General features: G+C 42.5%; 1 protein-coding gene, 1 long non-coding RNA gene and 1 pseudogene across 10 annotated transcripts in view; 1 reads left to right on the forward strand and 2 right to left on the reverse strand.

The window, feature by feature from the left end:
- The window catches only part of LOC133747813 (zinc finger protein 420), a 127348-nt gene that overhangs the window by 70900 nt on the left and 35397 nt on the right, over nt 1-21051 (forward strand). For 3 of the 9 annotated variants that reach the window (XM_062176182.1, XM_062176181.1, XM_062176187.1), the window contains 3 exons: nt 6541-6591; nt 14862-14935; nt 19060-19186. In XM_062176182.1, coding sequence (XP_062032166.1) covers nt 14927-14935; nt 19060-19186 — 136 coding nt within the window. In that variant the 5' untranslated portion in view covers nt 6541-6591; nt 14862-14926. The other 6 variants (XM_062176177.1, XM_062176179.1, XM_062176184.1 and 3 more) reach the window with 6 other exon arrangements.
- LOC133747844 (uncharacterized) lies at nt 80-4594 on the reverse strand. Its single transcript, XR_009864412.1, has 3 exons — nt 4345-4594; nt 796-885; nt 80-522 (listed from the first exon to the last, which is right to left on the reverse strand). It is a non-coding gene; the product is annotated as an uncharacterized LOC133747844 (long non-coding RNA).
- LOC133747835 (selenoprotein H-like) lies at nt 16048-16629 on the reverse strand (annotated as a pseudogene).

The raw sequence follows: 21051 nt of genomic DNA on the forward strand, positions 1-21051 counted from the left end.
CAACAGAGTAAAATGAGCAAATCATCAGAAAACAAGTCATGAAATTAAACATGGTAGAGTCAACAACATGCATTTATATTTACTCAGAAAATTCCATAGAATAACAGAAGAAAAAAATAAAGACAATCAGAAACAATATAATATATGAGCTGTCATTTTCAGAAGCTGAAAATTGAGGGAGTATTGTTCATAATGAAACTGATATGAAAATATAATAAAGAAGAAAAATTATTCAACAAAATGCAGAAAGTCTCAAAAATGGGGTTACAATGCTGCCTGGGGCCTCTATATTCTATTACTGGAGTGTCTGTGTTTGAGTCCCAGCTCTGCTTCTGATTCCAGCTTCCCACTAATGCACACCTTGGGAAGCAGCAGGTGATGTCTCAAGTAGGTTGGGTCCCTGCCACCCATGCAGAAGACTCAGATGGAGCTCCTGGCTTCAGCCTGGTTCAGCCTGGTCTGTTGTGCACATTTTGGGGGAGTAGAACCAGCAGATGTAATATCTCTATGTCTCTCATTTCTCTTTCAATAAAATAATTTTAAATGGGAGAAATAAATATATCAGTAAGTGGCTAGACAAATATGCAAAATATAACAAACCTGTTTTCAAGATATATTAAAGGAGTGCAGAAAGGCTGAACATGAGAGGACAAAAAGCTCCTTGGTATAGTTTTATTTACATGATATTATATTGAGATAAATTAGATTTTACATAAAGGTATTATAAAGTGATCATTAACTACACAATGATAAAACATTCAATTCTCCATTAAGGTATAAAAAGTATAAACTTACAGTTAGTAAAAAGTATTTCTATGTGTAAGCCAAAGTTAATAAAATATCATCATAGACATAGTGGGATGTTTTCCATGCTTCTTTTAGTAACTGGCAAATAAAAGAAATAATCAGTAAGAATATAGCTTTGGAGCAAAAAATACAATAAATAGATATATTTTTTTAATTTATTTGACAGAGTTATAGACAGTGAGAGAGACAGAAAGGTCTTCCTTCCGTTGGTTCACCCACCAAATGGCTGCTATGGCCAGCGCTGCACCGATCTGAAGCCAGGAGCCAGGTGCTTCTTCCTGGTCTCCCATGCGGGTACAGGGGCCCAAGCACTTGAGCCATCCTCCACTGCACTCCTGGGCTACAGCAGAGAGCTGGCCTGGAAGAGGAGCAACCGGGACTAGAACCTGGTACCCATATTGGATGCCGGTGCCACAGGTGGAGGATTAACCAAGTGAGCCACGGCGCCGGCCTACTTTATAGATATTTAATATGTTGTATGCAGTGAATAAGACCCAAAGACACACTGAAACTCATAATAATAAAATACATATTGGGCCATAAAGCAAACCTCAAAAAAATTTCAAAGAACTGGTTTCATATAGACTACCTGCACTGACCACAAGAGCAATTGCGTTACATGTAAGTCATCAAAGGATAATTATGGGGAGAAAAAAACCCTATATGCTTAAGAAACATAATTCTAACCATGAGTAAAATAAATCATAGAAGAAATATTTAAAACTGAATGGATGGCCAGTGCCGCGGCTCACTAGGCTAATCCTCCGCCATGCGGCGCCGGCACACAGGGTTCTAGTCCCGGTTGGGGTGCCAGATTCTGTCCCAGTTGCCCCTCTTCCAGGCCAGCTCTCTGCTGTGGCCCGGGAGGGCAGTGGAGGATGGCCCAAATGCAAAGGAAGACCTTTCTCCCTGTCTCTCTCTCTCACTGTCCACTCTGTCAAAAAACAAAAACAAAACAAAAAAACAACACAACTGAATGGTAAGATTAGTGTATATCAGAAATTATAGAATGCAGTTAAAGTAATACCTAGGGGAAACTTATAAGTTTATATTAGATGTATAAAAAATAATTACTTAAGCATTCAGCTTAAAATGAGAAAACTGGCAAAAATAAACCCAAAGAATATAAAAGCAAGGAAATCAGAAAGATAAAAAAGAAAAAAAAAATGTAAAGAGGGGGCAAGCCTTTAGTCCAGCAGCTCAGATGCTACTTGGGGCATGTACACCCTAGGTTCAAGTCCTGAGTCTGCTGCGGACTCCAGCTTCCTGCCAATGCACACCCTCAGAAGCAGCAGGTGATGGCTTAAGTAGTTGGGTTTTTGCCACTCAAGTGGTAGACCCAGATTGCATTCTGGCCTCCTGGCTTGGGCCTGGCCCAGCCTCAGCTGTTACCAGCATTTGGGGAATAAACAAGAGGATGGAAGACCTCAGTTTCTCTCCCTTTCAAATAAATGGTTTAAAAGATTTACTTATTTATTTGAAAGCAGCTGCAGCTGGGCCAGACTGAAGCCAGGAACAGAGAATTCCATCCAGGTCTCCCACCTGGGTAGCAGGAACTCAAGTACTTTAGCCATCATGATCTGCTCAGGATGTTGACACTGACAGGAGTTTGATGTGCATCGCTGTATAAAACATACACTCTTTACATTAATTATATCATGTAGTATGCTAAAAATAAATCCTCAGTTTCTGCAGTCTGTATTTCTAAGAGTCTTGCCCTTTTATTTCTTTGTGAATCTGGTAAACTGTATAATTTCTTTTTCAAATATATCAACACATATGAATTACCACAAGTGTAACAAATAACAAGAAGCCCATGCACATGGAAGCTACTCAGCTCAGGTTAACAATTCCTGTTTTTCACTTTTTAAAAAAATTAATTAATTAATTAATTTGAGAGGCAAAGTTACAGATAGAGGGAGAGACAGAGAAGTCTTCCATCCACTGGTTCACTCCCCAAATGGCCACAATGGCTGGAGCTGGGCTGATCCAAAGCAAGGAGCCAGAAGCTTCTTCCAGGTCTCCCACATGGGTGCAGAGGCCCAAGCACTTGGGACATCCTCCACTGCTCTCCCAGGCCATTAGCTGAGAGCTGGATAGGAAGAGGAGCAGCCAGGACACCAACTGGCACCCATAGGGGATGCCAGCACTTAAGGCAAAGGCTTAGCCTACTATGCCACAGCGCAGGCCCGTTTTCCATTTTTAAATCAAATTTTCTTGCAAGTATTCGTCACTGCTATTCAAAAGCCAAGAGATTACCCAGAACCAGATAGGGGAGGCTTGAGATTAATGCACCCAGTCCAGTCTGAAACCAGAGTACACCTACCGTCTCTTAATAAAAAAAAGAACAGTTTACATCTCCCATGTATACTGACATAATTCTTGCTCTACTTTCATTCAGTGCAATTTTTATTTCACATAGCCGTTTCTTATTATTCACTTAACAATTCCAGTCACCAACTTGTTTCTCTCATCACATTACAGGGAAGAAAACAAAATATTTGGGATATGGTCTTGAAAGAGCAAAAAAAATTTTCCCCCCTCTGAAGGAGTAGTGGTGAAATTAAAACTTACCTCCTCTGTGCTGGAGGTTCACAAGTTTGTAATTATTAAAAAATAAAAAAGTGTCTATGATAATCTTGGAGTAAGAGAAGATGGTTCAGGTTTCAGACAAGCTGTATAGCCTTAAATTCCTTTCTTGGTGAGCTGAGGTTCGCTCATTAGAAAATGGGGTCAAGGGTCGCTGTTTGGCCTTGCGGTTAAGACGCCCAAGTCCTGAATCTGAGTCTCTGGGTTCCATTCCTGGCTCCTGATTCCAGCTTCCTGCCAGTGCTGACCCTGAAAAGCAGCTGTGATGGCTTAAGTAACTGTCTCCTGCCTGCTACGTGGGTGGCCTGGATTGTGTTCGACCTCCTGGCTTAGGTCCAGCCCATCAACCCCTTGGCCGCATCTGGGGAGTGAACCATTGTTTTGGAGTTGTCTGTAGGCCTCTCAAACAAAATTTTAAAAAACAGAAAATGGAAACAATGTTTTTCCTAGAATTCAGGAAATCTAATGATGTACACTCCTTTGAGGTATGTTTATTTTTTTCTCATTTTACTAGTCAGTGGTCTCTCAACATTACCCCTGTAATGTCCTTATAATAAAAAATGGATGTCCACTTTTGGGGTCCGGTGGCAGAGAAAAAAGTTACCCTAGGATTGACTTTGAAATCTTTATAAAAAGAAAAAAAAACCCCTCTTGATTTTGCATTCGTCCCCATAATATGTATGTTTGATAAAAAAAAAAAAAAAGTCATGTCCACATTACTTGTCAGATAAACTGACTAACCTCTTCCAGATCATCAAAATGAATATCCAAACTGAACGCAGGCTAGTAAAATCCCTATAGAAAAGCCCATTTATAAACACAAATCATCACCAGCTATTCCATTATGGACAAAAACCAGAGATACACAGACCCTTCACAAACCACAGCAGCAGACAATTCCCGCAAATTACAAAGTGCCATGACCATGCAGCTTCAAGTTCAACTCACCCCACACCCAAGGGCAGGAAGAATGATAGAAACACGACGATGCGCCGGGCACTGACGACACCCCCACCCCGCAAGCCTTCAGCGCCTCGCGCGGCCACCCCGCCCGCCGCCCAAGATCCCAGCAAGGCATCCGCAGGCCCCAGCCGCTCGGCGCCCCAGCTTCGGCGGGGACACTGCATCTGCCCGCGGGCGGCTCCCAGGTCCCACCCTCCTTCTCCTGAGGAAGACTCCGGGCCCACTCAGCGCTCACTCCGGGGCCCGCCACTCAGACTGAGCGCCTGACGCCTGCGCACTGGGCGCCGCCGGGCACGCCAGACATCTCGGGGCGCGGGGGCTTCACGCACGCGGGTTCCAGCCGCCCGCGCACCAACCCGGCAAAGTGCGTGCACCGGCCTCCTGGTTACGGGCCGGCCGGCCGCGGCCCTCCTCGGCGCTGGACTACATTTCCCAGAAGCGCCGGGTGCGGCACGCGGCTGCGTTTCCGTTTCTGCGAGTTTGGGCGTCCAGGCGTCGGGAGAGGGCCGCATCTGAGGAGGAGACTGGCAGCCGCTGGGCGGGCGAACTGGAACCGGGCTTCGAATCTAGGCGCCAGGTCCTGGGGCCTGAAGTGCACTTCGGCTGAGGTGAGCGCGTGCGGAGTGCCAGGGCGGAAGTACGCGGGCCGACGTCGCGGGAATGACGTGAGCGGCGGCGTCTCCCGCGGCGTTGGTGCCTGTGGAGAACTGGGCATGTGCGGCGGTGGTTTTGTGTACGAGCGTTTGGGAGACTGTGAGCAGGTTGTGCCTCTGAGGGTGTGTGTGACCGTGCGCTGACCTGACGGCGGACGGGCTTCCGTGGCCGTGTGGCTGTGTACCACGTGTGTAGCTGGTGACTGTGAGGTGGGCGACACCGCTGTCGTGACAGGGTGTTTGGGCGTGCTCGGGTCCCTTGGAGGTTGTGGATGTGCCTGGTGCCTTGTGCATGACTGGGACTTGCCTATGCACGACAGTGTATCTGTGACACGGTGTGACTGCGTGTTACTTTGACCTGGCACATGAATGTATTTCACTGTCAGGTTGGTTGTGTGTGTGCTCTGTGCACCACTGTGCGAGTTCGTGTGTTTGCACTATTAGGGGAAACACACAGTAAAAGCGCACTGAGAAAAGGCGTTTTGGCCGGCGTGTGTCCCTGCCAGGGTGCTTGAATGTTCGCCTTACGGCCTGTGCGTGGTGGGTTTTAAGATTAGGTGGTCCAGCGGTGTAGCATTACTGATGATTGTGGTTTTGCCTATGTGACCGAAAATGCGATTGTGTGTGACTTTGTGTGGTCAGGTGTGTACTTTGTACTCGCTGAGCCTACGGACGTTTCGTGGGGTCCCAGGGTAAAATTCGGTTTCGGTGTTTCTGGAGGTCATCCTGGGGCTGATTCCCATGTGGCTTTTGCTCTTCCGAGGACTTCCAAGTTTTGACCACAGTGGCTGCCCATTCACACACATAGGCTCTGCCTCATTTATGTATCTTTCCTCGGTTCATCTTAAAATTGTAGCTGTAGGTTTGCTGCTGCTTCCTGGTGGCTTCTCACCATATAGACTTTTTTTTTTTTTTTTTAAGATTTTATATATTTATTTGAGAGGTAGAGTTACAGACAGCGAGAGGGAGAGACAGAAAGGTCTTCCATCCGCTGGTTCATTCCCCAAATGGCCGCCACGGCCGGAGCTGCGCCAATCCGAAGCCAAGGGCCAGGAGCTTTCCCCACCATTTAGCCTTAAGGGAACTGAATGCAGAGAAGTAGCAGAAAGAAGTCAAATTTGAGCCTCTGAGTGAAGAATAGTTATATCCAAGCCACAGAACTGGTTTTGGGATGAGAAGTTTAGAGTTGATAGCCCCTTCAATATAGGCCATTTGGGAATGTAATGGGGTTCCAGGAGTGGAAATACTTCCAGAGGGAGTGCTGTAGGTGCCAGGTACCCACTTTAGAACTTGTACCACTCCATGGCAGGGCTCTGTCTCCATAAATATCTTTGAATTCAGAAATAAATTCTAAGGTAGCCTGGCCGTGGCCCTCTGGGACACAGAAGGTTTTAGACTCTTGATGACTTTTCCTTATGTTACATGAGGGGTGGATATTGGGAGTAGAGGAAGAGAGAGTGTGTTCTGATTCAGAGTATGGCCCCGGGTTCATCTAGCATCTCATTCCCATTTTCTTTTGTGCGAGCAGATCCCAGAAGTGGAAAGAATGGCCGTTCTACATTCAAAAGCAAAGTGCAAGGTAAGTAGTTCTTTTTTCATTGTTTCCTAACATGCCTTTGTTTTTTCAGAACATAGGAATCTTTGTTTTATTTCTTAAATTTGCTACCTAGGCTTCTCAAGTGATGAAGGAACAAGGCAATTTTTTTAAATTTTTATTTTTTGTATATTGGAAACAAGGAAAATCTGTAATTAATTGTGATTGATGCTTCCCAATATTGGTTGAGTGTAGGAAAAACAGAGGATTTAAAAATGAGAGCTCTCTGTTACTTAACTTTGTTGTTTTTTAGCTTTGATTGAACTTTTCAGATGTACACAAAAATATAATGCCATCTTATTTCTAGAAGTTATCACTTGCCAATCTCACTGCGTTTTTTCTGCCTTCAGTTAAAAAGCCTTTCTAATTTGCCTTTTGATGTTTTTCATCAGTTCATAGGTTATTTTGGTGTAAGTTATTTCATTTTCAAATATTTTGGGCATCTTCCAGGGATCTTTTATTACTGAGTTCTAATTTAATTCCACTGTGTTCAGAAAATGTTTTGTTTTGTGACCTAGAATTTGGTGCTTTTTAGTAAAATGTTCTTTTTATTATTTTTTTTTTTATTTTTTATTTATTTATTTTTTTTTTTTTGACAGGCAGAGTGGACAGTGAGAGAGAGAGACAGAGAGAAAGGTCTTCCTTTTGCCGTTGGTTCACCCTCCAATGGCCGCCGCGGTAGCGCGCTGCGGCCGGCGCACCGCGCTGTTCCGATGGCAGGAGCCAGGTGCTTATCCTGGTCTCCCATGGGGTGCAGAGCCCAAGTACTTGGGCCATCCTCCACTGCACTCCCTGGCCACAGCAGAGAGCTGGCCTGGAAGAGGGGCAACCGGGACAGGATCGGTGCCCCGACCGGGACTAGAACCCGGTGTGCCGGCGCCGCAAGGCGGAGGATTAGCCTGTTGAGCCACGGCGCCGGCCAGTAAAATGTTCTTTGTGCACTTGAAGAGTCTGCTGTTCTGCTGCTTTTGGGTGGAGAGTTCTATAAATGTCAACTGGATCAGACAGATTGGTAGTATTGTTTAAATCTTCAGTATCTTTACTGATTTTCTGTTCATTGGATTTATCTCATTCTCCTGGTAGTTTCTGCTTCGTGTGTTTTGACGTTGTTATTAGGTACATAAATTATTAGATTTTATGTCATAATAGTTAAATTAACCCTTCATGGTTTTTGTTCCTGATAATATTCTTTGTTCTGAACATATGCTTCGTCTGAAACTTATTGTAGCCATCCTTATATTTTGACTAGTGTTAGCATGGTATATTTTTTCTATTCTTTTAATTTTAACCTATTTGTATTTTATATTTCAAGCACATTTTTCTTTTTTTTTTTAAAGATTTATTTATTTGTTTAAAGGAGTTAAAGAGAGAGGGAGAGAGAGATAGAAGGAGAGATCCTCCTTCTGCTAGTTTACTTCCAAAATGGCCACAATGGCTGGAGCTGGGTTGGTCTGAAGCCAGGAGTCAGTATCTTCTTCAGGGTCTCCCATGAGGGTGTGGGGGCCCGAGTACTTAGGCCATCTCCCACCGCTTTCCCAGGTACATCAACAGGGAGCTGGATCGGAAGTAGAGCAGCCATGACTTGAACTGGCACCCATATGGGATGTCAGCGCTGCAGGTGGAGGCTTTACTGGCCATACCACAGTGCTGGCCCTTCTAGCACATTTTTCTAGAGGGCAGTGTATAGTTAAGTTTTTTGTTTTTATATAACTTGGCAATCTTTGTATTTTAATTGTAATATTAGACCATTTATAGTCTGTGTGATAACTGATGTGATTTGGTTGAAATTCATCATCTTGCTATTGTTTTACTTTTATTCTATTTGTTCTTCATTCCCTTTCCTGCCCCCCTCCCCTTTGTCTTTTGGACTGAGAAGGATAAAGAATTTCAAAATAAAAATAGAAATACTTTTTACTAACATTATGAATACAAAAGAATCATCAAGACCTCTTAGAGTAGAATAGAATATAACCCACTGGGATCTATAATGAAAGTACAGTACTTTTATTTGTTATATTCATTTTATTTGAAAGGTAGAGAATGACAGAAATCTTCCATCCACTGGTTCACTCTCCAAATGTCTGTAACAACCAGGGCTGGGCAAGGCTGAAGCTAGGAGCCAGGAATTCTAATCCGGTCTCCCACATTGGCAGCAGGAATCCAAGTACTTGGGCCATCATCTGCTGCCTCCTAGCTTTAATATCAAGAAGCTAGATCAGAAGTAGAGTAACTGGGATTTGAACCTGCATTCCAATATAGGATGCTGGCATTCTGAGTAGTGGCTTAATGTGCTATGCCCACTCCTCCATGTTCTGTGCCTTTTTTCTGTCACACATTTAATATATCTTGGAGATCACTCCACAGTGGCCTGTGGAGAATCTTCATCATTTTTTATAGCTACCTGTTTTATTGTGTGAGTATAATAGCATATTCAACCAGTCTTCTATGGGTAGGAATTTGATTTTTGCAATATTTTTCCATTGTATAATGCAGTTATCAGTAACTATAGATGCGGGTTTTTTTTTGTTGTTGTTGTTGTTGTTATTTTGTCTGTTTGGGTTTTTTTTTAATCTGTGAAAGTTTATCTTTGGGACAAATTTCTAGAAGTGTTCTGCTTTTAGTTTAATGGCTTTGGGCATTAAGTTCTACCTGAACTGTAACTAATATGGATGAAATTGGTGCATTTCTTCATCCTCCTTACCTACCTTTTCCTCCATTACCTTATTTTTAAAAATTTGTTGTAGAATTTATACTGTTAAATATTCTTTTTTTCTCCAAATTTAGTGAGAATTTCTTTTTAAAAAATAGTTGCATGTCCTTGTGTTTAGAATTTCAGAAAGCTTTTTTTTTGTTTGTTTCTGATATCAAAGTAGTATATGTTTATTGGAACAACTTAGAAAATAAAAAAGATTAAAAGAAGAAAATAGCAATTACTGAAAAACTGTCCTTGAAATGAGTCACTGTTTCTATGTGGAATCCATCAATAAGTTTTTTAAACTTATTATTCAAAAAATTAAAACATGCAAAAGTAAAAAGAATAGTGTAATGTATCCCCATTATTCTACTTGTTACTCAACTTCAAAACATCAGGTTTCAGCTATACATGTTTTATCTATAGCTACACTATTTCCCCCACCCCTCCAAAAAACAAAATGGGTTATCTGAAGAAAATTACAGATCCATAACTTTATCCACAAATATTTTAATATATATTAAGATTCGTTTTCCGTTAACTTTATACACAGAAGACCAACTCTATACTAAGTGAAGATTTCAACAGTTTGCACACACATACATATAAAACATAAAAAACTGAGAACAAGTTTTACAGTTAATTCTCATAGTACAACTCATTGAGGGCGGAGGTCCTACATGGGGAGTGAGTAAGTGCACAGTGACTACTGTTGTCATACATAGGAGTGTTAATTGTTAAATTAACATCAGTGATTACCTGAAGCTCTTGACATGAGCTGCCAAGGCTATGGAAGCCTTTTGAATCTGGAGTCTTTGTCCGTATTTAGTCAAGGCGATAAGCAAAGTGGAAGTTCTCTCCTCCCTTCAGAGAAAAGTACATCCTTCTTCGATGGCTCCTTCTTTCCACTGGGGTCTCACTCACAGAGATCTTTCATGTAGGACTTTTTTTTTGCCACAGTGTATTGGCTGTCCATGCCTGAAATGCTCTCATGGGCTTTTCAGCCAGACCAGAATGCCGTAAGAGCTCATTCTGAGGTCAGAGTGCTATTTAGAACAAATGTCATTCTATGAGTCTGCTGTTTGGACTGCTTCCCAAGTTGGAACATTCTCTCCTTTTTAATTCTATTGACTGTTATTACCATACACTTGATCTTACTTATATGATTGCTTTAACACTCAATCCTACCTATAGGATCAGTTTAACACTTAATGTGATCACTTTAACAGTTAAGATGGCATTATTACCACCCAGCTTAATGGGATTTGGAGTCCCACGGCAAGTTTTTAGCTGTATCCTTAGAAGTATGTCCATAGTAATGTATGCTGAATTATAAAGCTTTACAGTTATAAGTAAGTACTCTTTTAGTGTAATAAAATAGCCAGGGTTCAAATTTCCCCATTGTTCCTAATTTTTTGTTTTAGAATCAAGATCTAATGTCTACTCATTATAATGGTATAATACATTTCTTAAATCTTCTTTTTTTAAGATTTATTTATTTATTTGAAAGTCAGAGTTACACAGATAGAGAAGGAGAGTCAGAGAAAGAGAGGTCTTCCATCTGTTGGTTCACTCCCCAATTGGCCGCAACGGCTGCAGCTGTGCCATTCCGAAGCCAGGAGCCAGGAGCTTCTTTGCAGTCTCCCACACGGGTACTGGGGCCCAAGTCCTGGCCACCTTCCACTGCTTTCCCAGGTGCATTAGCAGTAAGCTGGATTGGAAGTGCAGCAGCCGGGACTTGAACCAGCACCCATATGGGATGCTGGTACTGCAGGCGGTGGCTTTACCCTCTATGCCACAGCACCTACCTCAAATCTTTTTCTTTTTCTTTTCTTGCTTTTTTTTTTTTTTTTTTTTGACAGGCAGAGTTAGAGAGAGAGAGAGAGACAGAGAGAAAGGTCTTCCTTTTCCATTGGTTCGCCCCCCAAATGGCTGCTATGGCCGGCGCGCTGCACCAATCTGAAGCCAGGAGCCAGGTGCTTCCTCCTGGTCTCCCACGTGGGTACAGGGCCCAAGGACTTGGGCCATCCTCCACTGCCTTGCTGGGGCACAGCAGAGAGCTAGACTGGAAGAGGAGCCCCGGGACAGAATCCGGTGCCCCAACCAGGACTAGAACCTGGGGTGCCGTGCCGCAGGTGGAGGATTACCCAAGTGAGCTGTAGCACCGGCCCCAAATCTTCTTTTGATCTATAAGTTATTCTACCTTTTCTCTCTCTTGATTTTCATGCAGTTAATTTGTTCCAGAAATTGTTCTTTGTAAAGTTACCCATATTCTGGATTTTGTTGTTTTCCCATCTGTGATGTCATTTAACATTTTCCTCTGAGCCTGTGTTTCTTATAAACTATTTAATTCTACAGAATTGATCAAGTTCAGATTTTTTGGTTTGCTCTGCATGAATTCTTTATACATAGTGAAGCGTACTTCTATGAAGTGGTGCATAGTATTTAGTTGCTTTCCTTTATGTGGTATTAGCAGACATCGATATTACTACTTGAAGCTATTATTTTTTCAGGGGTTACAAAATGATGTTCTAATTCTGTCCTTTCTGTTGCATTGATTGTAATACTTTTTTTTTAAAGATTTATTTATTTATTTGAAAGTCGGAGTTACACAGAAAGGAGGGGGAGGGGGGGAGGCAGAGAGAGAGAGAGAGAGGTCTTCCATCCGCTGGTTCACTCCCTAGTTGGCCACAACAGCTGGAGCTGCGCCGATCCAAAGCCAGGAGCTTCTTCCAGGTTCCCCACGTGGGTGCCGGGGCCCAAGGACTTGGGCCATCTTCCACAACTTTCCCAGGCCATAACAGAGAGCTGGATTGAAAGTGGAGCAGTCAGGACAAAAACCGGCACCCACATGGGATACCAGCACTGCAGGTGGCAGCTTCACCCACTATGCTACAGCGCCGGCCCCTGTAATACTTCTATCTTCTCTTCAAATCAAATTAAACTATAAGCCAGCTTCTTAAGGTGGAAACCTAAAGCATTGCTCTTTCATCTTTTTTTTCTAATACAGTATAAGCATTTAAAACTATAAATCTTCCTCTAAATTCTGCTTTTGCTGCAGCCTACAAAATTTGATAAGTATTTTCTAATGTATTTTGTGATTTCTTCTCTGAATCATAGGTTATTTTGAACTGTACTTAATTTCCAACTGTTGAGGATTCTGCTAGACCTCTTATTGCTACTAGTTTCTGATTTAGTAATGTGCAAAGACCGGAGAGTATATTTTGCACAATTCAGTTTGTTTGTGTTTATTGATACCTATTTTATGTCCCAGCATCTGGTTTATTTTGGTGATTTTCTCTGTGCCCTTTCTGGAGTTGTTGAAGAATCTGGCTCCTGCCACAATTCTATGGGTAGGCTCTCAGCCTCCACCAGAGACAAGTCTGGCAGGCCATACTAGGGAAAGCTATCTTTCCCACACCAGCCTGGGTATACAACCAATGGATGTGCTGTCTCCACAGGGAGTTGAAATCAGGGACTCAGGCTCCCCTTATCAGCTGTGCTCTTAGGCGTATCTAGCCCAGGCACTCCATTAGGAGACCTCTCTCTTAGGCACCTCTGCCAAGACATCCTTAGCTGGGGAGGCCGGAGGAACCTTGAAGACACTTTTTCTGCATTCTGCATCAGTGCTTTACTACTCTCAGCCCCTCCTCCATCTCCCTTTCTCCTGCTTCCAGTCCATAAAATGTCATGAGCCCTTTGTTCAGGGCTCCCTTTGACAGTGAGATTATTCTCCACATCTATGCTGATCCACCTGACCCTTTCCTTGTGTTGTTCCGTGGGGGAAAATGGAACATTGTTGGGAGTCAGGGCTTTCTCTGAGTTAACTACTTGCTTATATGAGTACTGGGTGATTGGTAAGTGATTAGAGGCTTGTTACTTTTTTAAGAAATAGATTTATTTATTAATTTGAAAGAGTTATACAGAGGATGAGACAGAGACAGGTATCTTCCTTCTGCTGGCTCACCTTCCAAATGGGTACAATGGCTGGGGCTGGGCTGTGCCAGGCCAAAACTAGGAGCCAGCACCTTCATCTGGGTCTCCCACAAGGGTGCAGGAGCCTAGCCACTTGGGCCATCTTTCACTGCTTTCTCTGGCCATTAGTAGGGAGCTGGATTGGAAGTGAAAAAGCCAGGTTTGAACTGGCACTCATATGGGATGCTGGTGTTGCAGGTGGCAGCTTTACCCTCTGTGCCACAGTGCTGGCTCTATTTCTTTTTAGCCTGTCTATTCCAACACATGGCAGCTCAGCTGTTTCCAGCTGAGTTCAGCTCATAACAAAGGGTATTGTATTCTATATTCTGTCAATTATGTTGTAGTAGTTCATACAGTGTTATAGAAAGCTGCTATATTGTTACTGTTTTTTTTTTTCTAATAATTCTATTAGCTACCGAGCAAAAGTCATTAAAATTTCCAACTCTGATTGCAGATTTGTCTCTTCCTTTAGTTCTGTCAATTTTTGCCTTATAAATTATGAAGCTTTATGTTACATCTACAGTTAGGATTGCTGTGTTTTCTTGATGAATTAGTCCTGTTAATTGAAATTTCCTTCTTATATTAATACAGATATACAAGCTTTCTTTTGTTTTTAAACAGGTTTTTGTTTGTTTTAAAGATTCTTACTTATTTGAGAGGTAGAGCTACAGCGAGAGGGAGAGATGGAGAGAAGGGTCTTCCATCCTCTGGTTCACTCCCAAATGGCCGCAATGGCTGGAGCTGGGCCCATCTGAATCCAGGAGCAGGAAGCTTCTTCCTTGTCTCCCATGTGGGTGCAGGGGCCCAAGCACTTGGGCCATCTTCTGCTGCTTTCCCAGGCCATAGCAGAGATTTGGATGGGAAGAGGAGTAGCCGGGACTAGAACTTGGGATGCAGGTGCTGTAGGCAGAGGATTAACCTACTGCACCACAGCACCAGCCCCATACAAGCTTTCTTGTGCTTAGTATTTGTGTGGTATATTTTCCTCACCATTTTACAATCAGTGCATCTGTGTCTTTATATTTAACATATGTTTACAAACTAAAGTATGTTTATATAAAGTATATAATGAGCTTGTAGTTGGGGCCTTCATTTTCCTCTTGTCCTGACACTGTCTTTTTATTGGGATGGGTGGATTATTATTAATACAATTTTGTTTTAAGTTCTGCCAGGAAAAGAGCAAAACAGTAAATATTTTAGGCTTTGTAGGCTATTCAGCTCTGCCACTGTAATGTGAAAATACATTATAAATAGTTATAAGCATAAGCATTTTGTTATTTGTACCTTCTTATATAGTTGTATATGATCACTCATAATATATTGGTCATTATTTCTACTTCTGATATAAGTATGTGTTATTTCAGAAATCAGACAAGTTATAAATATTTTGTGTCTGTATATTGAGAACACTTGAGTGAGTGTGAGTTAAGAAACACCACCTATACACATCCACTGAGTGCGTATTTTGCAAGTGGGAGAAGAGACAGGAAAAAGACAGCAACAAAGAATTCTAACATAATCATTTAGAACTTTGCAAAAAATCTGGTCTCATTGTTCTGTGTTCTTATCCCCTCTCTGCCTTCCCCAGACTCTACACTTACCTAAGACGGGAACTCAGAAGAGGACCATTCTTTTCTGGCAGCTCTGAAAACCATGGCTCAGGTGAGTTGACGTTTCTTTGTACTCTCTGTAGTTACTATTTTACACGTTAGCATTCCTTACTCCTGAAACTTCCTTTCACATCGGCCCTACTCAGGAATATGCTCTTCAGACTGTTTCATTCTTATAAATGATAATCTTCTCTAAGTGTGTCTTTCTTTTTTTCTTTTAAAGATTTATTTATTTATTTGAAAGTCAGAGTTAACGGGGGGGGGGGTGTCTTCCATCTGCTGGTTCACTCCCTACCTGGCCACAATGGCCAGAGCTGCACCGATCTGAAGCCAGGAGCCAGGAGCTTCTTCTGGTCTCCCACACTGGAGCGGGAATCAAAGACTTGGGTCTTCTACTGCTTTCCCAGGCCTAGCAGAGAGCAGGATTGGAAGTGGAGCAACTGGGACTAGAACCGGTGCCCATATGTGATGCCGGTGCTTCAGGCCAAGGCGTTAACCCACTGCACCACAGCGCTGGCCCCTAAGTGTGTCTTCCTAATCTAACCTCTGTTCACATTCTTTTTTTTTCTTTTTTAAGATTTATTTATTGGCCGGTGCCGTGGCTCAACAGGCTAATCCTCCGCCTTGCGGCGCTGGCACACCGGGTTCTAGTCCCGGTTGGGGTGCTGGATTCTTTTTTTTTTTTTTTTTTTTTATGAACTGGAACTATTTTATTTCTTTGTAATCTGTTTTGCAGTTAGTAACAAATAAAACGACAAACTGTGTGGTCCCCAGCTCGAGTGGGTCATAGGTTACCAGCCTAGGCCATAAGCATCTAGTCACTGCTAATTCAGGAAGATAACACCTCCTATGGTGAGATTCAGTGTAAGAAAAAATGTTCCAAAAGGTGTTAAGCAGAACACTGAGTGGGCAGGAGTGATGGGACACTGCAAGCCAAGAAAATGCACTTCCATCACTTCTGAGTGAGCTGACGTATATAGTTGCTTTCAAACAAAAGTTACTCTTCTTTTTTAGCTTTTACAAGTATTTCATTTGCATTATCAGAGACCCTGGGAGTTCCAGGTCAAACTGTCCCCTTTGGTTGTGAAAAACACAAGAATCACCAACCCCACACAGCTGGCTTTGTCCACTCTTAACATCAGACAAATGAAACTGTTAGATGCTTTATTTTAATCTTTATGAAACAATCCAAATGCAGGAACTTCTGCAATGCCTTACTAGAGGGCTGCCTCACACTGAGCCATCATTTCTGGAGAGGAAGAAACTGTGGCTTCAGGCACATGACTGAAGTTTGGCCATGTCCCGTCATGAATGCTCCACGATCCCCAGGGGCAGAAAGCTCAGCACGAGGAATTCTGCCCGAGCTTCCCTAAGACAAGTACTTCTTCAGCTCTTCCACCACCTGCTGAGGCTCAGGGAACTTGAGTTTCCGTGGGGTCCCTTCTTAATCCCAGTCCAGAGCTCCGCGCGGCTGCCGTCCGGGCACAGCAGCGTCACCTCGAAGCTGCCCCTCCGAGGCTTGGAGGGGTTCACCGTCACTGGGAGCTCCAGCGCCTGCAGGCGCAGCGCCTGGCTCAGGGCCGCGGTGTTGCGCCCATAGACGCGTCAGCTCGTGCAGTGCTCAATGACGACCTCCTCCACTCCCTGCCCGCTGTTTGCCAGCTTCTCTCGCTTCTCCGCGGAGGCGGCCGGGGCGGCCTCGGCTTTCCGCTTCCTCTTGTCCGGAGCCATGGCGCCTGTTACAGCCCGACCGGAAACAGAGCTGCCCTCTCCTGCAGGAGCAGAGCGCGCGCCATGGGCCTCCCACGTGACCCGGAGGCGGGTCCTCTGGCCACTCGGGTTGCTGGATTCTATCCCAGTTGCCCCTCTTCCAGGCCAGCTCTCTGCTATGGCCGGGGAGTGCAGTGGAGGATGGCCCAAGTCCCTGGGCCCTGCACCCACATGGGAGACCAGGAGAACCACCTGGCTCCTGGCTTTGGATCAGTGAGATGCGCCGGCCGCAGCGGCCATTGGAGAGTGAACCAACGGCAAAAAGGAAGACCTTTCTCTCTTTCTCTCTCACTATCCACTCTGCCTGTCCAAAAAAAAAAAAAAGATTTATTTATTTACTTGAAAGGCAGAGGTACAGAAAGGCAGTGGCAGAGAGAGCGAGAGAGAGAGAGAGAGAGAGGTCTTCCATCCACTGGTTCGCTCCCCAGATGGCTGCAATGGCTGGAGCTGTGCAGATCCGAAGCCAGGATCCAGGAGTTTCTTCTGCGTCTCCCATGTGGATGTAGGGGCCCAAGGACTTGGGCCATTTTCTACTGCTTTTCCAAGCCATAGCAGAGAGCTGGAATGGAAGTAGAGCATCCAGAATATGAACTGGCGCCCGTATAGGATGCTGGCACTGCAGGTGATGGCTTTACCTGTTACACTACAGTGCTGGCCCCTCTTTTATTTTTTTCAATATTTATTATTTATTTATTTGAAAGCGAGAGGAGGAGAGACAGAGAAAGAGAAAGATCTTCCATCCACTGGTCACTCCTCAAATGGCTGCAATGGCCAGGGCTGGGCCAGACTGAAGCCAGGAGCCTCTGTCTTCTTCCAGGTCCCATGTGGGTGTAAGAGCCATCCTGTGCTGCTTTTCCCAGACCATTAGCAGGGAGCTGGGTCAGAAGTGGAACAGCCAGGACTTGTACTGGCACATGGGATGCTGATGCTGCAGGCTGTGGCTTAACTACGCTGCACCACAGTGCCGGCCTCTTTATTCACATTCTTCCGTAATCCATTCAGCATCTTTGACTAGAAACACTGATGTAACAAGAGCAGATTTTCCTGATTTTATAAAATAGGGAAGGATTTTAAATGATGTCACACATGAAAAATCATTGAATTTCTCTTTAGACCTAAGTTTCCCAGTTAGACATTGTAGGAATTGGTCTTGAATGGGCTCATTCTCTCTTTCTCTCTCTCTCTCTCTTTTTTTTAAACACTTATTTATTTATTTGAAAGTCAGAGTTACACAGAGAGAGAGGAGAGTCAGAGAGAGAGAGAGAGGTCTTCCATCTGCTGGTTCACTCCCCAATTGGCCACAACGGCCGGAGCTATGCCGATCCAAAGCCAGGAGCCAGGAGCTTCCTCAGGGTCTCCCAAATGGGTGCAAGGGCCCAAGGAGTTGGGCCATCTTGTACTGCTTTCCCAGGCCATAGCAGAGAGCTGGATCGGAAGAGGAGCAGCTGGGACTAGAACTGGCGCCCATATGGGATGCCGGTGCTTCAGGCCTGGGCTGTTAAGCTGCTGAGCCACTGTACCTGGGCTCATTCTCAGTATATGGCAAGAGATCATGCTTTAGAAGCTTTTAAGATTAGTTCATTATCGGGGACTAAATACATAGAGATCAAGATTAAATGCATAGAGATTGGGGATATTCCCCAGGAATGCATAATTCATGAATACCAATAATGGTATCATTTTGAGATTCCACAGTATGTGATCCTGAATGAGCATATCTGGGTTATCTTTTCCACTTTTCTGTTGCTTGGTGTGAGGAAAAGTTACATTTTGAGTGATAAGTAGTAACAAGAAAGATTATAATTTCCTCCATAACTTGCTGAGAACTAAGAAATACTTATGAGGTTTTTATATAACCTAAAATATTCAAATATGAGCACTTAAATCAGATAATTCTCTATATGGAGCTGTTCTGTAGCCCATAGAAATATTTCATAAATTACTGGTGGTAAGGAAAATGTTTATGATGTAGTACTCTGATGTAATGATGAATCTGAGACTTAAACAAATTCTTTAAGTTTAAACAAACTTAACAAGACTTTACAGAAAAATTTTAAAACTTTCTCAATTTTTTATTCTTAAACAGAGAAGAGAGAGAACATATGGTATTTAACATAAAATATTTTACAGGGTGCTTATATAAGCTGTTTCATTTGGACATTGCATTTGTTTTAATTCTGTCTTATCTGCATAATGAGATACTCTTATAACACAATAACCGACAGCAGTAAGTACTTAGGAATATGTTGATACGTAAGCAGCACCAAGTTCTCTACTGTCTTCCCAACATCACAAGCTTCCCAGTCTGTTTGCTTTTTTCTCCCTTTGCAGAGTGTCATCATCTCCTTTCCATTGAAAGCAGTATTTTCTTTATTTCCACAACTAATACTATGTTTGTTGTTCCAGAGATCAGTGATGTTCAGGGACGTTGCCATTGACTTTTCTCAGGAAGAGTGGGAATGCCTGGACTCTGCTCAAAGGGATCTGTATAGAGATGTGATGCTGGAGAACTACAGCAACTTGGTGTCTCTGGGTAAGAATATCTGCCCCTTGTATCCCAGGACCTACTTTTGGAATGGCTGTCTTCTCAGCTATTGTTTCAAAGTTGCTTTTAAAGTAACTAACTGAATTTCTTATTATTCTCAAAGGAAAGCTTGAAATACTGCAAGTAGACATATTTCATAGGTCACCTTTATCATTCTATGTCCTTCAGAAAGCCTAAAAGTCACCTTATAGTACCTTGCTTCCTGCCATCTTCCTACATAATCAAGGGGCTAGAATTGAATTCTGAAATACTTTCAGTACTGTCAGATAAAACAAACTATGTGTTGTTATACTTTAGATGTGCTAACGAAACTCTAATAATGCATAGCCCCAATCACAAATTTAAGAAGTAGATGCAAGAAATGTATGGCTGTTCTGATGAGAAGAGATTATAGATTTGTATAGTGATAGGGCAGATCGAGGCTTGCTTTTTTTTTTTTTTTTTTCACTAATTCAAGTATTCAAGTTACCTGAATATATTACTTAGCATGAACATATTCTCTTACTTAGTAGTAGTTAGTAGTTGGATATTACATATTAGGAACTTTGTGTTTTACATTGAATAAATGATAGAATCATCTTTTATTGGAATTAGCTAAAATAAATCTTTGATTCTCTTAAGATAGCTTTTTTTAATGTAGTTTAATGAGGGATAGAGCCCATTTCAATTAAAACTTCTATAAGTGACTTTCCTACCTACGTGATCACTTTATTTCTTGCATTTCTTATGTCACTGGAATATAACTGCCTTTTGCCCCTTTACTTACTTTTCCTCTGAAGTCTTTACGAAAGTACTGATTGTTATACACCCCTGCAGGGCCAAAACTGTATGGAAAAAGTTTGTGACTTGAGAAGAAAAGCAAGGCTTTTTAGTATGATCTCCTTGAAGGATCCCATAGAATTCCCTACTTTTTCCTGTTTCTCTTTTATTATGATCTTTCTACTTTCAAAGGAGGGAATGGCTCTTCTTCTTCCCCAGTGACATGCCTTGTATATCAACTTGGGAGTCAGTTCTTTTCCAGATGTTTTCAAAAATTTAGACTTTAATATTATCTCCTCTTTAAAATGCATTTATTCAAAATATATTAATTGAAGGCCTGTTCTGTGTCAAGGACAGTAGTATACATTGTGGAAATAATTATCTAGACAAGCCTTTCACACTCCTATTTAACTGATATTCTTGTGGGAGAGATACAAAATAAATACGGAAACAAAATGTGTATACCTACATATATATATGCACATATATAGATTTATTTAATAAATATAACTGTAGTAGGCAGTGATTAACACCATAGATGAATACAGGGTAAGCAAATAAAGGAATGATGGTAGCTGTTTTAGATAGGTGGATTTTGGATAAAAGCCTCTCTGAAGAGGTAATTTTTTTTTTAAGGGAAAGGGTTTATTGGGAGAAACCCGACAGACCGGAGGGAAGAGGTGAAGATGGAAAAAGAGGGAGAAGGAGAGCATAAGAGAGAGATCAAGAGACAGAGAGATCAGGAGATGGAGAGAAAGAGATGAAGAGGTAATATTTGAACAAAGAATTGTCTAAAGTAGGGGCATGCATCAGACCAGTATTTGGGAGAACAGTATTCTAGTTAGAGTAGTAACTGTAAAGGCCTTGGGTGGGTATTAACTTTGTAGCAGTAACAGAAAAGCATTATATCTAGAAAAAAGTAAACAATAGAGTAATAAGAAATAAAGATGATTAGGAAATAGAAAAAGAGTTGAAATTTTATTCTCTAAGGTGGTGCCCTATGACTCCTGGCTGAAGCAAATGCAAATTTCTGGAGGAAAATTAAGAGGCCTATAGAAATCTTCTCTGGAGGAAAAGTAAGAGGCCTATAGAAT

This window comes from Lepus europaeus, chromosome 19, assembly GCF_033115175.1.
Source record: "Lepus europaeus isolate LE1 chromosome 19, mLepTim1.pri, whole genome shotgun sequence".
NCBI lineage: Eukaryota > Metazoa > Chordata > Mammalia > Lagomorpha > Leporidae > Lepus > Lepus europaeus.